Source organism: Hyla sarda, chromosome 9 (assembly GCF_029499605.1).
Source record: "Hyla sarda isolate aHylSar1 chromosome 9, aHylSar1.hap1, whole genome shotgun sequence".
Classification (NCBI taxonomy): Eukaryota; Metazoa; Chordata; class Amphibia; order Anura; family Hylidae; genus Hyla; species Hyla sarda.
The window spans coordinates 164,740,509-164,758,272 of NC_079197.1; the positions used below are offsets into that span (position 1 = coordinate 164,740,509).

The 17,764-nt window shown below is 39.6% G+C and overlaps 1 protein-coding gene across 1 annotated transcript in view; it reads left to right on the plus strand.

Annotated features, from left to right (window-relative positions):
* The first annotated feature begins 1,827 nt into the window (after positions 1 to 1,827).
* The window catches only part of LOC130291985 (serine-rich adhesin for platelets-like), a 42,211-nt gene continuing 26,274 nt past the window's right edge, over positions 1,828 to 17,764 (plus strand). The window contains exons 1-2 of the mRNA XM_056541417.1: positions 1,828 to 5,385; positions 8,155 to 17,197. Of these exons, the coding sequence (XP_056397392.1) occupies positions 1,828 to 5,385; positions 8,155 to 17,197 (12,601 nt within the window). The remainder of the gene's footprint in view (positions 5,386 to 8,154; positions 17,198 to 17,764) is intronic.

Consider the following 17,764-nt stretch of genomic DNA (forward strand, 5'->3'; position numbering starts at 1 on the left):
CAACCTATCACTAGTGACACTACAACTGCTTCACAATCCACTGATACAACAACACAGACTTCACCTGAAATAACAAGTACATCATCTCTAACAACTACAGAAACTAGTACTTCAGTTTCGTTTGAGACAACACAACCTATCACTAGTGACACTACAACTGCTTCACAATCCACTGATACAACAACACAGACTTCACCCGAAACAACAAGTACAACATCTCTAACAACTACAGAAACTAGTACTTCTGTTACGTTAGAGACAACACAACCTATCACTATTGACACTACAACTGCTTCACAATCCACTGATACAACACAGACTTCACCTGAAACAACAAGTACATCATTTCTAACAACTACAGAAACTAGTACTTCAGTTACGTTAGAAACAACACAACCTATCACTAGTGACACTACAACTACTTCACAATCCACTGATACAACAACACAAAGTTCACCTGAAATAACAAGTACATCATCTCTAACAACTACAGAAACTAGTACTTCAGTTTCGTTAGAGACAACACAACCTATCACTAGTGACACTACAACTGCTTCACAATCCACTGATACAACAACACAGACTTCACCCGAAACAACAAGTACAACATCTCTAACAACTACAGAAACTAGTACTTCTGTTACGTTAGAGACAACACAACCTATCACTAGTGACACTACAACTGCTTCACAATCCACTGATACAACAACACAGACTTCACCTGAAACAACAAGTTCATCATCTCTAACAACTACAGAAACTAGTACTTCAGTAACATCAGAGACAACACAACCTATCACTAGTGACACTACAACTGCTTCACAATCCACTGATACAACAACACAGACTTCACCTGAAACAACAAGTACATCATCTCTTACAACTACAGAAACTAGTACTTCATTAACATCAGAGACAACACAACCTATCACTAGTGACACTAAAACTGCTTCACAATCCACTGATACAACAACACAGACTTCACCTGAAACAACAAGTACATCATCTCTAACACCTATAGAAACTAGTACTTCAGTAATATCAGAGACAACACAACCTATCACTAGTGACACTACAACCGCTTCACAATCCACTGATACAACAACACAGACTTCACCTGAAACAACAAGTACAACATCTCTAACAACTACAGAAACTAGTACTTCAGTAACATCAGAGACAGCACAACCTATCACTAGTGACTCTACAACTGCTTCACAATCCACTGATACAACAACACAAACTTCACCCGAAACAACAAGTACATCATCTCTAACAACTACAGAAACTAGTACTTCAGTTACGTTAGAGACAACACAACCTATCACTAGTGACGCTACAACTGCTTCACAATCCACTGATACAACACAGACTTCACCTGAAACAACAAGTACATCATCTCTAAAAACTACAGAAACTAGTACTTCAGTTACGTTAGAGACAACACAACCTATCACTAGTGACACTACAACCGCTTCACAATCCACTGATACAACAACACAGACTTCACCTGAAACAACAAGTACATCATCTCTAACAACTACAGAAACTAGTACTTCTGTTACGTCAGAGACAACACAACCTATCACTAGTGACACTAAAACTGCTTCACAATCCACTGATACAACAACACAGACTTCACCTGAAACAACAAGTACATCATCTCTAACACCTATAGAAACTAGTACTTCAGTAACATCAGAGACAACACAACCTATCACTAGTGACACTACAACCGCTTCACAATCCACTGATACTACAACACAGACTTCACCTGAAACAACAAGTACAACATCTCTAACAACTACAGAAACTAGTACTTCTGTTATGTTAGAGACAACACAACCTATCACTAGTGACATTAAAACTGCTTCACAATCCACTGATACAACTACACAGACTTCACCCGAAACAACAAGTATATCATCTCTAACAAATACAGAAACTAGTACTTCAGTTTCGTTAGAGACAACACAGCCTATCACTAGTGACACCACAACTGCTTCAAAATCCACAGGTGCAACAACACAGAGTTCACCTGAAACAACTAGTACATCATCTCTAACAAATACAGAAACTAGTATTTCAGTTTCGTTAGAGACAACACAACCTATCACTAGTGACACCACAACTGCTTCAAAATCCACTGATAAAACAACAGAGAGTGCTCCTGAAACAACAAGTATATCATCTCTAACAAATACAGAAATTAGTACTTTAGTTTCGTTAGAGACATCACAACCTATCACTAGTGACACCACAACTGCTTCAAAATCCACTGATACAACAACACAGAGTTCACCTGAAACAACTAGTACATCATCTCTAACAAATACAGAAACTAGTACTTCAGTTTCGTTAGAGTCAACACAACCTATCACTAGTGACACTACAACTGCTTCACAATCCACTGATACAACAACACAGACTTCACCCGAAACAACAAGTACATCATCTCTAACAACTACAGAAACTAGTAGCTCAGTAACATCCGAAACAACACAACCTATCACTAGTGACACTACAACCGCTTCACAATCCACTAATACAACAACAGAGACTTCACCCGAAACAACAAGTACATCATCTCTAACAACTGCAGAAACTAGTACTTCAGTAACATCCGAAATAACACAATCTATCACTAGTGACTCTACAACTGCTTCACAATCCACTGATACAACAACACAGACTTCACCCGAAACAACAAGTACATCATCTCTAACAACTACAGAAACTAGTAGTTCAGTAACATCCAAAACAACACAACCTATCACTAGTGACACTACAACTGCTTCACAATCCACTAATACAACAACAGAGACTTCACCCGAAACAACAAGTACATCATCTCTAACAACTGCAGAAACTAGTACTTCAGTAACATCAGAGACAGCACAACCTATCACTAGTGACTCTACAACTGCTTCACAATCCACTGATACAACAACACAGACTTCACCCGAAACAACAAGTACATCATCTCTAACAACTACAGAAACTAGTAGTTCAGTAACATCCGAAACAACACAACCTATCACTAGTGACACTACAACTGCTTCACAATCCACTAATACAACAACAGAGACTTCACCCGAAACAACAAGTACATCATCTCTAACAACTGCAGAAACTAGTACTTCAGTAACATCAGAGACAGCACAACCTATCACTAGTGACTCTACAACTGCTTCACAATCCACTGATACAACAACACAGACTTCACCCGAAACAACAAGTACATCATCTCTAACAACTACAGAAACTAGTAGTTCAGTAACATCCGAAACAACACAACCTATCACTAGTGACACTACAACTGCTTCACAATCCACTAATACAACAACAGAGACTTCACCCGAAACAACAAGTACATCATCTCTAACAACTGCAGAAACTAGTACTTCAGTAATATCAGAGACAACACAACCTATCACTAGTGACTCTACAACTGCTTCACAATCCACTGATACAACAACACAGACTTCACCCGAAACAACAAGTACATCATCTCTAACAACTACAGAAACTAGTAGTTCAGTAACATCCGAAACAACACAACCTATCACTAGTGACACTACAACTGCTTCACAATCCACTAATACAACAACAGAGACTTCACCCGAAACAACAAGTACATCATCTCTAACAACTGCAGAAACTAGTACTTCAGTAACATCCGAAACAACACAACCTATCACTAGTGACTCTACAACTGCTTCACAATCCACTGATACAACAACACAGACTTCACCCGAAACAACAAGTACATCATCTCTAACAACTACAGAAACTAGTACTTCTGTTATGTTAGAGACAACACAACCTATCACTAGTGACACTAAAACTGCTTCACAATCCACTGATACAACTACACAGACTTCACCCGAAACAACAAGTATATCATCTCTAACAAATACAGAAACTGGTACTTCAGTTTCGTTAGAGACAACACAGCCTATGACTAGTGACACCACAACTGCTTCAAAATCCACAGATACAACAACACAGAGTTCACCTGAAACAACTAGTACGTCATCTCTAACAAATACAGAAACTAGTATTTCAGTTTCGTTAGAGACAACACAACCTATCACTAGTGACACCACAACTGCTTCAAAATCCACTGATACAACAACACAGAGTTCACCTGAAACAACTAGTACATCATCTCTAACAAATACAGAAACTAGTACTTCAGTTTCGTTAGAGTCAACACAACCTATCACTAGTGACACTACAACTGCTTCACAATCCACTGATACAACAACACAGACTTCACCCGAAACAACAAGTACATCATCTCTATCCACTACAGAAACTAGTAGTTCAGTAACATCCGAAACAACACAACCTATCACTAGTGACACTACAACTGCTTCACAATCCACTAATACAACAACAGAGACTTCACCCGAAACAACAAGTACATCATCTCTAACAACTGCAGATACTAGTACTTCAGTAACATCCGAAACAACACAACCTATCACTAGTGACTCTACAACTGCTTCACAATCCACTGATACAACAACACAGAGTTCCCCTGAAACAACAAGTACATCATCTCTAACAACTACAGAAACTAGTACTTCAGTTTCGTTAGAGACAACAAAACCTATCTCTAGTGACACTACAACTGCTTCACAATCCACTGATACAACACAGATGTCACCTGAAACAACAAGTACATCATCTCTTACAACTACAGAAACTAGTACTTCAGTAACATTCGGAACAACACATCCTATCACTAGTGACACTACAACCGCTTCACAATCCACTGATACAACAACACAAACTTTACCTCAAACAACAAGTACATCATCTCTAACAACTACAGAAACTAGTACTTCGGTTACGTTAGAGACAACACAACCTATCACTAGTGACACTACAACTGCTTCACAATCTACTGATACAACAACACAGACTTCACCTGAAACAACAAGTACATCATCTCTTACAACTACAGAAACTAGTACTTCAGTAACATCAGAGACAACACAACCTGTCACTAGTGACACTACAACCGCTTCACAATCCACTGATACAACAACACAGACTTCACCTGAAACAACAAGTACAACATCTCTAACAACTACAGAAACTAGTACTTCAGTAACATCAGAGACAACACAACCTATCACTAGTGACTCTACAACTGCTTCACAATCCACTGATACAACAACACAGACTTCACCTGAAACAACAAGTACAACATCTCTAACAACTACAGAAACTAGTACTTCAGTAACATCAGAGACAACACAACGTATCACTAGTGACTCTACAACTGCTTCACAATCCACTGATACAACAACACAGACTTCACCCGAAACAACAAGTACATCATCTCTAACAACTACAGAAACTAGTACTTCAGTTTCGTTAGACACAACACAACCTATCACTAGTGACGCTACAACTGCTTCACAATCCACTGAAACAACAACACAGATTTCACCCGAAACAACAAGTATATCATCTCTAACAAATACAGAAACTAGTACTTCAGTTTCGTTAGACACAACACAACCTATCACTAATGACACTACAACTGCTTCACAATCCACTAATACAACAACAGAGACTTCACCCGAAACAACAAGTACATCATCTCTAACAACTACAGAAACTAGTACTTCAGTTTCGTTAGACACAACACAACCTATCACTAGTGACGCTACAACTGCTTCACAATCCACCGATACAACAACACAGACTTCACCCGAAACAACAAGTATATCATCTCTAACAAATACAGAAACTAGTGCTTCAGTTTCGTTAGAGACAACACAACCTATCACTAGTGACACCACAACTGCTTCAAAATCCACTGATACAACAACACAGAGTTCACCTGAAACAACTAGTACATCATCTCTAACAAATACAGAAACTAGTACTTCAGTTTCGTTAGAGACAACACAACCTATCACTAGTGACACTACAACTGCTTCACAATCCACTGATACAACACAGATGTCACCTGAAACAACAAGTACATCATTTCTAACAAATACAGAAACTAGTACTTCAGTTTCGTTAGAGACAACACAACCTATCACTAGTGACACTACAACTGCTTCAAAATCCACTGATACAACACAGAGTTCACTTGAAAAAACTAGTACATCATCTCCAGCAAATACAGAAACTAGTACTTCAGTTTCGTTAGAGACAACACAACCTATCACTAGTGACACTACAACTGCTTCACAATCCACTGATACAACACAGATGTCACCTATAACAACAAGTACATCATCTCTAACAAATACAGAAACTAGTACTTCAGTTTCGTTAGAGACAACACAACCTATCACTAATGACACTACAACTGCTTCACAATCCACTAATACAACAACAGAGACTTCACCCGAAACAACAAGTACATCATCTCTAACAACTGCAGAAACTAGTACTTCAGTAACATCCGAAACAACACAACCTATCACTAGTGACACTACAACTACTTCACAATACACTGATACAACAACACAGAGTTCCCCTGAAACAACAAGTACATCATCTCTAACAACTACAGAAACTAGTACTTCAGTTTCGTTAGAGACAACACAACCTATCTCTAGTGACACTGCAACTGCTTCACAATCCACTGATACAACACAGATGTCAACTGAAACAACAAGTACATCATTTCTAACAACTACAGAAACTAGTACTTCGGTTACGTTAGAGACAACACAACCTATCACTAGTGACGCTACAACTGCTTCACAATTCACTGATACAACAACACAGACTTCACCCGAAACAACAAGTACATCATCTATAACAACTACAGAAACTAATACTTCAGTAACATCAGAGACGACACAACCTATCACTAGTGACACTACAACTACTTCACAATCCACTGATACAACAACACAGACTTCACCAGAATCAACAAGTACATCATCTCTAACAACTACAGAAACTAGTAGTTCAGTAACATCCGAAACAACACAACCTATCACTAGTGACACTACAACCGCTTCACAATCCACTAATACAACAACACAGACTTCACCTGAAACAACAAGTACATCATCTCTAACAACTGCAGAATCTAGTACTTCAGTAACATCCGAAACAACACAACATATCACTAGTGACACTACAACTGCTTCACAATCCACTGATACAACAACACAGAGTTCCCCTGAAACAACAAGTACATCATCTCTAACAACTACAGAAACTAGTACTTCAGTTTCATTAGAGAAAACACAACCTATCACTAGTGACACTACAACTGCTTCACAATCCACTGATACAACACAGATGTCACCTGAAACAACAAGTACATCATCTCTAACAACTACAGAAACTAGTACTTCAGTAACATCTGAAACAACACAGCCTATCACTAGTGACACTACAACCGCTTCACAATCCACTGATACAACAACACAGACTTTACCTGAAACAACAAGTACATCATCTCTAACAACTACAGAAACTAGTACTTCGGTTACGTTAGAGACAACGCAACCTATTACTAGTGACACTACAACTGCTTCACAATCCACTGATACAACACAGACTTCACCCGAAACAACAATTACATCATCTTTAAGAACTACAGAAACCAGTACTTCAGTTATGTTACAGACAATACATCCTATCACTAGTGACACTACAACTGCTTCACAATCCACTGATACAACACAGACTTCACCTGAAACAACAAGTACATCATCTCTAACAACTACAGAAACTAGTACTTCAGTAACATCCGAAACAACTCAACCTAATACTAGTGACACTACAACTGCTTCACAATTCACTGATCCAACAACACAGACTTCACCTGAAACAACAAGTTCATCATCTCTAACAACTATAGAAACTAGTACTTCAGTAACATCCGAAACAACACAACCTATCACTAGCGACACTACAACTGCTACACAATCCACTGATACAACAACACAGACTTTACCTGAAACAACAAGTACATCATCTCTAACAACTACAGAAACCAGTACTTCAGTTTCATTAGAGAAAACACAACCTATCACTAGTGACACTACAACTGCTTCACAATCCACTGATACAACACAGATGTCACCTGAAACAACAAGTACATCATCTCTAACAACTACAGAAACTAGTACTTCAGTAACATCTGAAACAACACAGCCTATCACTAGTGACACTACAACCGCTTCACAATCCACTGATACAACAACACAGACTTTACCTGAAACAACAAGTACATCATCTCTAACAACTACAGAAACTAGTACTTCGGTTACGTTAGAGACAACGCAACCTATTACTAGTGACACTACAACTGCTTCACAATCCACTGATACAACACAAACTTCACCTGAAACAACAAGTACATCATCTCTAACAACTACAGAAACTAGTACTTCAGTTTCGTTAGAGACAACACAACCTATCACTAGTGACGCTACAACTGCTTCACAATTCACTGATACAACAACACAGACTTCACCCGAAACAACAACTATATCATTTCTAACAACTACAGAAACTAGTACTTCAGTAACATCAGATACGACACAACCGATCACTAGTGACACTACAACTGCTTCAAAATCCACTGATACAACAACACAGAGTTCACCTGAAACAACTAGTACATCATCTCTAACAAATAGAGAAACTAGTACTTCAGTAACATCCGAAACAACACAACCTATCACTAGTGACACTACAACTGCTTCACAGTCCACTGATACAACAACACAGAGTTCACCTGAAACAACAAGTACATCATTTCTAACAACTATAGAAACTATTTCTTCAGTAACATCAGAGACAACACAACCTATCACTAGTGACACTACAACCGCTTCACAATCCACTGAGACAACAAAACAGACATCACCCGAAACAACTAGTATATCATCTCTAACAACTACAGAAACTAATACTTCAGTTTCGTTAGAGACAACACAACCTATCACTAGTGACTCTACAACTGCTTCACAATCCACTGATACAACAACACAGACTTCACCCGAAACAACAAGTACATCATCTATAACAACTACAGAAACTAGTACTTCAGTTTCGTTAGACTCAATACAACCTATCACTAGTGACGCTACAACTGCTTCACAATCCACTGATACAACAACACAGACTTCACCCGAAACAACAAGTACAACATCTCTAACAACTACAGAAACTAGTACTTCAGTTTCGTTAGACACAACACAACCTATCACTAGTGACGCTACAACTGCTTCACAATCCACCGATACAACAACACAGACTTCACCCGAAACAACAAGTATATCATCTCTAACAAATACAGAAACTAGTGCTTCAGTTTCGTTAGAGACAACACAACCTATCACTAGTGACACTACAACTGCTTCACAATCCACTGATACAACACAGATGTCACCTGAAACAACAAGTACATCATTTCTAACAAATACAGAAACTAGTACTTCAGTTACATCCGAAACAACACAACCTATCACTAGTGACACTACAACTGCTTCACAGTCCACTGATACAACAACACAGAGTTCACCTGAAACAACAAGTACATCATTTCTAACAACTATAGAAACTATTTCTTCAGTAACATCAGAGACAACACAACCTATCACTAGTGACACCACAACTGCTTCAAAATCCACTGATACAACAACACAGAGTTCACCTGAAACAACTAGTACATCATCTCTAACAAATACAGAAACTAGTACTTCAGTTTCGTTAGAGACAACACAACCTATCACTAGTGACACTACAACTGCTTCACAATCCACTGATACAACACAGATGTCACCTGAAACAACAAGTACATCATTTCTAACAAATACAGAAACTAGTACTTCAGTTTCGTTAGAGACAACACAACTTATCACTAATGACACTACAACTGCTTCACAATCCACTAATACAACAACAGAGACTTCACCCGAAACAACAAGTACATCATCTCTAACAACTGCAGAAACTAGTACTTCAGTAACATCCGAAACAACACAACCTATTACTAGTGTCACTACAACTACTTCACAATCCACTGATACAACAACACAGAGTTCCCCTGAAACAACAAGTACATCATCTCTAACAACTACAGAAACTAGTACTTCAGTTTCCTTAGAGACAACACAACCTATCACTAGTGACACTACAACTGCTTCACAATCCACTGATACAACAACACAGACTTCACCAGAAACAACAAGTACATCATCTCTAACAACTACAGAAACTAGTAGTTCAGTAACATCCGAAACAACACAACTTATCACTAGTGACACTACAACCTCTTCACAATCCACTGATACAACAACACAGACTTTACCTGAAACAACAAGTACATCATCTCTAACAACTACAGAAACTAGTACTTCAGTTATGTTACAGACAACACATCCTATCACTAGTGACACTACAACTGCTTCACAATCCACTGATACAACACAGACTTCACCTGAAACAACAAGTACATCATCTCTAACAACTACAGAAACTAGTACTTCAGTTTCGTTAGAGACAACACAACCTATCACTAGTGACACTAAAACTACTTCCCAATCCATTGATACAACACAGATGTCACCTGAAACAACAAGTTCATCATCTCTAACAACTACAGAAACTAGTACTTCAGTAACATCCGAAACATCACAACCTATCACTAGCGACACTACAACCGCTTCACAATCCACTGATACAACAACACAGACTTTACCTGAAACAACAAGTACATCATCTCTAACAACTACAGAAACCAGTACTTCAGTAACATCCGAAACAACACAACCTATCACTAGTGACACTACAACTACTTCACAATCCACTGATACAACTACACAGACTTCACCTGAAACCACAAGTACATCATCTCTAACAACTAAAGAAACTAGTACTTCAATTACGTTAGAGGCAACACAACCTATTACTAGTGACACTACAACTGCTTCACAATCCACTGATACAACACAGACTTCACCTGAAACAACAAGTACATCATCTCTAACAACTACAGAAACTAGTACTTCAGTAACATCCGAAACAACTCAACCTAATACTAGTGACACTACAACTGCTTCACAATTCACTGATACAACACAGACTTCACCTGAAACAACAAGTACATCATCTCTAACAACTACAGAAGCTAGTACTTCAGTAACATCCGAAACAACTCAACCTAATACTAGTGACACTACAACTGCTTCACAATTCACTGATCCAACAACACAGACTTCACCTGAAACAACAAGTTCATCATCTCTAACAACTACAGAAACTGGTACTTCAGTTATGTTAGGGACAACACAACTTATCACTAGTGACACTACAACTGCTTCCCAATCCAGTAAAACAACACCACAGACTTCACCCAAAACAACAAGTACATCATCTCTAACAACTAGAGAAACTACCACCTCAGTAACATCAAAGACAACACAACCCATCACTAGTGACACTACAACTGCTTCACAATCCAATGATACAACAACACAGACTTCACCCGAATCTAGTACTTCAGTAACACCAGATTATATTCAATCTATCACTAGTGATACAAAAACTACTCCAATCTCGGGTGATACAGCAACACAGACTTCACCCAAAGCAAAAAGTACATCATCTCTAACAACTACAGAAACTAGTACTTCAGTTATGTTAGAGACAACACAACTTATCACTAGTGACACTACAACCGCTTCACAATCCACTGATACAACACAGACTTCACCTGAAACAACAAGTACATCATCTCTAACAACTACAGAAACTAGTAGTTCAGTAACATCCGAAACAACACAACTTATCACTAGTGACACTACAACCTCTTCACAATCCACTGATACAACAACACAGACTTTACCTGAAACAACAAGTACATCATCTCTAACAACTACAGAAACTAGTACTTCAGTTATGTTACAGACAACACATCCTATCACTAGTGACACTACAACTGCTTCACAATCCACTGATACAACACAGACTTCACCTGAAACAACAAGTACATCATCTCTAACAACTACAGAAACTAGTACTTCAGTTTCGTTAGAGACAACACAACCTATCACTAGTGACACTAAAACTACTTCCCAATCCATTGATACAACACAGATGTCACCTGAAACAACAAGTTCATCATCTCTAACAACTACAGAAACTAGTACTTCAGTAACATCCGAAACATCACAACCTATCACTAGCGACACTACAACCGCTTCACAATCCACTGATACAACAACACAGACTTTACCTGAAACAACAAGTACATCATCTCTAACAACTACAGAAACCAGTACTTCAGTAACATCCGAAACAACACAACCTATCACTAGTGACACTACAACTACTTCACAATCCACTGATACAACTACACAGACTTCACCTGAAACCACAAGTACATCATCTCTAACAACTAAAGAAACTAGTACTTCAATTACGTTAGAGGCAACACAACCTATTACTAGTGACACTACAACTGCTTCACAATCCACTGATACAACACAGACTTCACCTGAAACAACAAGTACATCATCTCTAACAACTACAGAAACTAGTACTTCAGTAACATCCGAAACAACTCAACCTAATACTAGTGACACTACAACTGCTTCACAATTCACTGATACAACACAGACTTCACCTGAAACAACAAGTACATCATCTCTAACAACTACAGAAACTAGTACTTCAGTAACATCCGAAACAACTCAACCTAATACTAGTGACACTACAACTGCTTCACAATTCACTGATCCAACAACACAGACTTCACCTGAAACAACAAGTTCATCATCTCTAACAACTACAGAAACTGGTACTTCAGTTATGTTACGGACAACACAACTTATCACTAGTGACACTACAACTGCTTCCCAATCCAGTAAAACAACACCACAGACTTCACCCAAAACAACAAGTACATCATCTCTAACAACTAGAGAAACTACCACCTCAGTAACATCAAAGACAACACAACCCATCACTAGTGACACTACAACTGCTTCACAATCCAATGATACAACAACACAGACTTCACCCGAATCTAGTACTTCAGTAACACCAGATTATATTCAATCTATCACTAGTGATACAAAAACTACTCCAATCTCGGGTGATACAGCAACACAGACTTCACCCAAAGCAAAAAGTACATCATCTCTAACAACTACAGAAACTAGTACTTCAGTTATGTTAGAGACAACACAACTTATCACTAGTGACACTACAACCGCTTCACAATCCACTGATACAACACAGACTTCACCTGAAACAACAAGTACATCATCTTTAACAACTTTAGAGACTAGTACTTCAGGAAGATCAGGAACAACTCAACCTATCACTAGTGACACTACAACTATTCCATCCTCCAGTGACACAACTACACAGACATCACCCCTAACAACTACACATACTTCATTAATAACAACTACAGAAAGAAGTTCTTCAGTAGCATCAGGTAGAACACAACCTATCACTAGTGACTCTACAACTATTCCATCCTCCAGTGGTACAACAACTGAAACTTTGGCCAAGACAATAAGTACTTCAGTGATAGCAACTTCTGACATAAGTACTTTGGTGACATCAGATACTACTCATCCTATCACTATTGACGCTACAATTATTCAACCATCCACTGATACAACAACAGTATCTGAAACCAGTACTAACAGCACCATGTCTACTGCGGAATCTTCAGTTTCTGGGACTGTTAGCAGTACTATCACCACATCAGGAATTAGTACTACAAGCTCTGGTATGTCCTCAGATTTAACCTCTACAACAAAAAATATCACCACCACGTCCGGAACCAGTAGTTTTGTAACTCCTACTAGAACATCCTATTCTTCTGAGAGTGCTATTACTAACACCACAAGATCCACTGTTAGTGGGAGCACACTCTTTACTCCTACAACAGTACCTGGTACCAGCAATAACAGCACCATGACTACTACAAAATCCATGGTTTCTGGGACTATCAGTACTACTACTGCATCAGGACAAGATGCCACAAGCGTGGGTACTTTGTCAGATTTAACTGGTACCACAATAAATATCACCTCCTCATCTGGACCCCTTAGTTCCACAACTTCTATTGGAAGCTCCAGTTTCACTGTGAGTCCTGTTTCTAACACCACAGGTGCTACAATTAGTGGAAACTCATTTATTACTTCTGCAACAGTACCTGGTACCAGCAATAATGGCACCATGACTATTACAAAATCCATTGTTTTTGGGCCTATCAGTACTACTACAATATCAGGACAAAGTGCTACAAGCCCTGGTACTTCATCAGATTTAACTGGCACCACAATAAATATCACCTCCTCATCTGGACCCCATAGTCCCACAACTTCTATTGGAAGCTCCAGTTTCACCGGGAGTCCTGTTTCTAACACCACAAGTGCAACTATTAGTGGAAACCCACTTATTACGTCTATAACAGTACCTGATATTAGTAATAACAGCTCTATGACCACTACTGAATCCATGGTTTCTGGGACTATCAGTACTACTACTATATCAGGACCAAGTGCTACAACCGCAGGTACTTTATCAGATTCAACTGGCACCACAATAAATATCACCTCCTTATCTGGCCCCCGTAGTTCTACTACTACTATTAGCGGCTCCAGTTTCACCGAGAGTCCTTTTTCTAACACCACAAGTTCTACTATTAATGGAAACTTACTTATAACTCCTACAACCATACCTGGTACCAGCAATAACAGCTTTATCACTACTATTGAATCCATGGTGTCTGGGACTATCAGTACTACTATGATATCAGGACAAGGTGCAAAAAGCTCTAGTACTTTATCAGATTTAACTGGTACCACAATAAATATCACCTCCTCATCTGGACCCGGTAGATCCACTGCTTCAATTGGAATCTCCAGTTTCACCGGGAGTCCTTTTTCTAACACCACTATCGCTACTATTAGTGATAACCCACTTGTTACTTTTACAACAGTACCTAGTACCAGCAATAACAGTATCATGACTACTACCAAATCCATGGTTTCTGGGACTATCAGTAATACTACTGTATCAGGACAAAGTGCTACAAGCCCTGGTTCTTCATCAGATTTAACTGGTACCACAATAAATATCACCTCCTTAACTGGACCCAATAGTTCCACTTCTACTATTAGAAGCTCCAGTTTCACCGGGAGTCCTGTTTCTAACACCCCAGGTGCTACTATTAGTGGAAACTCACTTATTTCTTCTACAACAGTACCTGGATCCAGCAATAACAGCTCTACGACTACTATTGAATCCATGGTTTCTGGGACTATCAGTACTACTACGGTATCAGGAAAAAGTGCTACAAGCCCTGGTACTTCATCAGATTTAACTGGTACCACAATAAATATCACCTCCTCATCTGGACCCCATAGTTCCACAACTTCTATTGGAAGCTCCAATTTCACCCGGAGTCCTGTTTCCAACACCACAAGTGCAACTATTAGTGGAAACTCACTTATTACTTCTATAACAGTACCTGATATTAGTAATAACAGCTCTATGACTACTACTGAATCCATGGTTTCTGGGACTATCAGTACTACTACTATATCAGGAAAAAGTGCTACAACCGCAGGTACTTCATCAGATTCAACTGGCACCACAATAAGTATCACCTCCTTAACTGGCCCACATAGTTCCACTACTACTATTGGTGGCTCCAGTTTCACTGGGAGTCCTGTTTCTAACACCACAGGTGCTACAATTAGTGGAAACTCACTTATTACTTCTACAACAGTACCTGATACCAGCAATAACAGCACCATAACTACTACAAAATCTGTGGTTTCAGGTCAAAGTGCTACAAGCCCTGGTACTTCATCAGATTTAACTGGTACCACAATAAATATCACCTCCTCATCTGGCCCCAATAGTTCCACTACTACTATTAGTGGCTCCAGTTTCAACGAGAGTCCTTTTTCTAACACCACAAGTGCTTATATTGGTGGAAACTCACTTATTACTCCTACAACAGTACCCGGTACCAGCAATAACAGCTCTATGACTACTATTGAATCCATGGTGTCTGGGACTATCAGTACTACTACGGTATCAGGACAAGGTGCTAAAAGCTCTAGTACTTTATCAGATTTAACTGGTACCACAATAAATATCACCTCCTCATCTGGACCCCGTAGTTCCACTGCTTCTATTGGAATCTCCAGTTTCACCGGGAGTCCTTTTTCTAACACTACCGTTGCTACTGTTAGTGAAAACTCACTTATTACTTCTACAACAGAACCTAGTACCAGCAATAACAGTATCATGACTACTACCAAATCCATGGTTTCTGGGACTATCAGTACTACTACTGTATCAGGACAAAGTGCTACAAGCGTGGGTACTTCATCAGATTTAACTGGTACCACAATAAATATCACCTCCTCATCTGGACCCCTTAGTTCCACTTCTACTATTGGTGGCTCCAGATTCACTGGGAGTCCAGTTTCTAACACCCCAGGTGCTACTATTAGTGGAAACTCACTTACTACTTCTACAACAATACCTAGTACCAGCAATAACAGCTCCATGACTACTACTGAATCCATGATTTCCAGGACTATCAGTAATACTACTGTATCAGGACCAAGTGCTACAAGTGCAAGTACTTCATCAGATTTAACTGGTACCACAATAAATATCACCTCCTCATCTGGACCCCTTAGTTCCACTTCTACTATTGGAAGCTCTAGTTTCACCAGGAATCTTCTTTCTAACACCACAAGTACTACTTTTAGTGGAAACTCACTTACTACTTCTACAACAGTACCTGGTAGCATCTATAATAGTACCAAGGCTACTTCTGGATCCACAGTTTCTGGAACTGTTACCAGTACCACTAATTCATCAAAGCTAAGTCCTACAGGCACTAGTACTTTGGATATAACTACCACCAAAATAAATATTACCACTACAACTGGTGCAGGTACTTCTATGACTACCAGAATCAGCGATTCTACAGATTTGGCCTTTACTAGGTCCAGTTCTTCTGCAAACACCAACAATTCCATTACTACCACAAAATCTACTATCACTGAAACAAATGCAAATAATAATTCTACTGTGGTGACTTCTGGATCAGGCACAACCAGTGGTAATTCTACAGCTACAAGTTCTAAACCTGGTTCCAACACAACAACATCAAGTGCAAGCGCCTCAGCTTCAACCATCAGTAAGTTACAAAAACGTAAAGTCATTGAATGTTTTTGTGGGTGATTGGGTCATTAAAGGGGTACTCCGCCGACATCTTATCCCCTATCCAAAGAATAGGGGATAAGATGTCTGATCGCGGGGGTCCTGCCGCTGGGGACCCCCGCGATCTCGGCTGCGGCACCCCAGACATTCGGTGCACGGAGCAAACTTCGCTCCGTGCCGGAAGGCTGACATTACATGGTGGAGGCTCGTGATGTCTCGGCCATGCCCCGCTTGTGCCGTCATGACCACGCCCCCTCAATGCAAGTCTATGGGAGGGGGCGTGATGGATGTCACGCCCCCTCCCATAGACTTGCATTGAGAGGGTGTGGCCAACACATCACGAGTGGGGCGTGACCGTGAGGTTACGAGCCTCCGGCACTGCACCCGACACTCTAAACGAACGCCGGGTGCAGCAGGGAGATCGCGGAAGTCCGCAGTGGCGGGACCCCCACGATCAGACATCTTAACCCTTATCCTTTGAATAGGGGATAAGATGTCAAGGGGCGGAGTACCCCTTTAAATTATTGGTTGTTAAGAGTCAGCG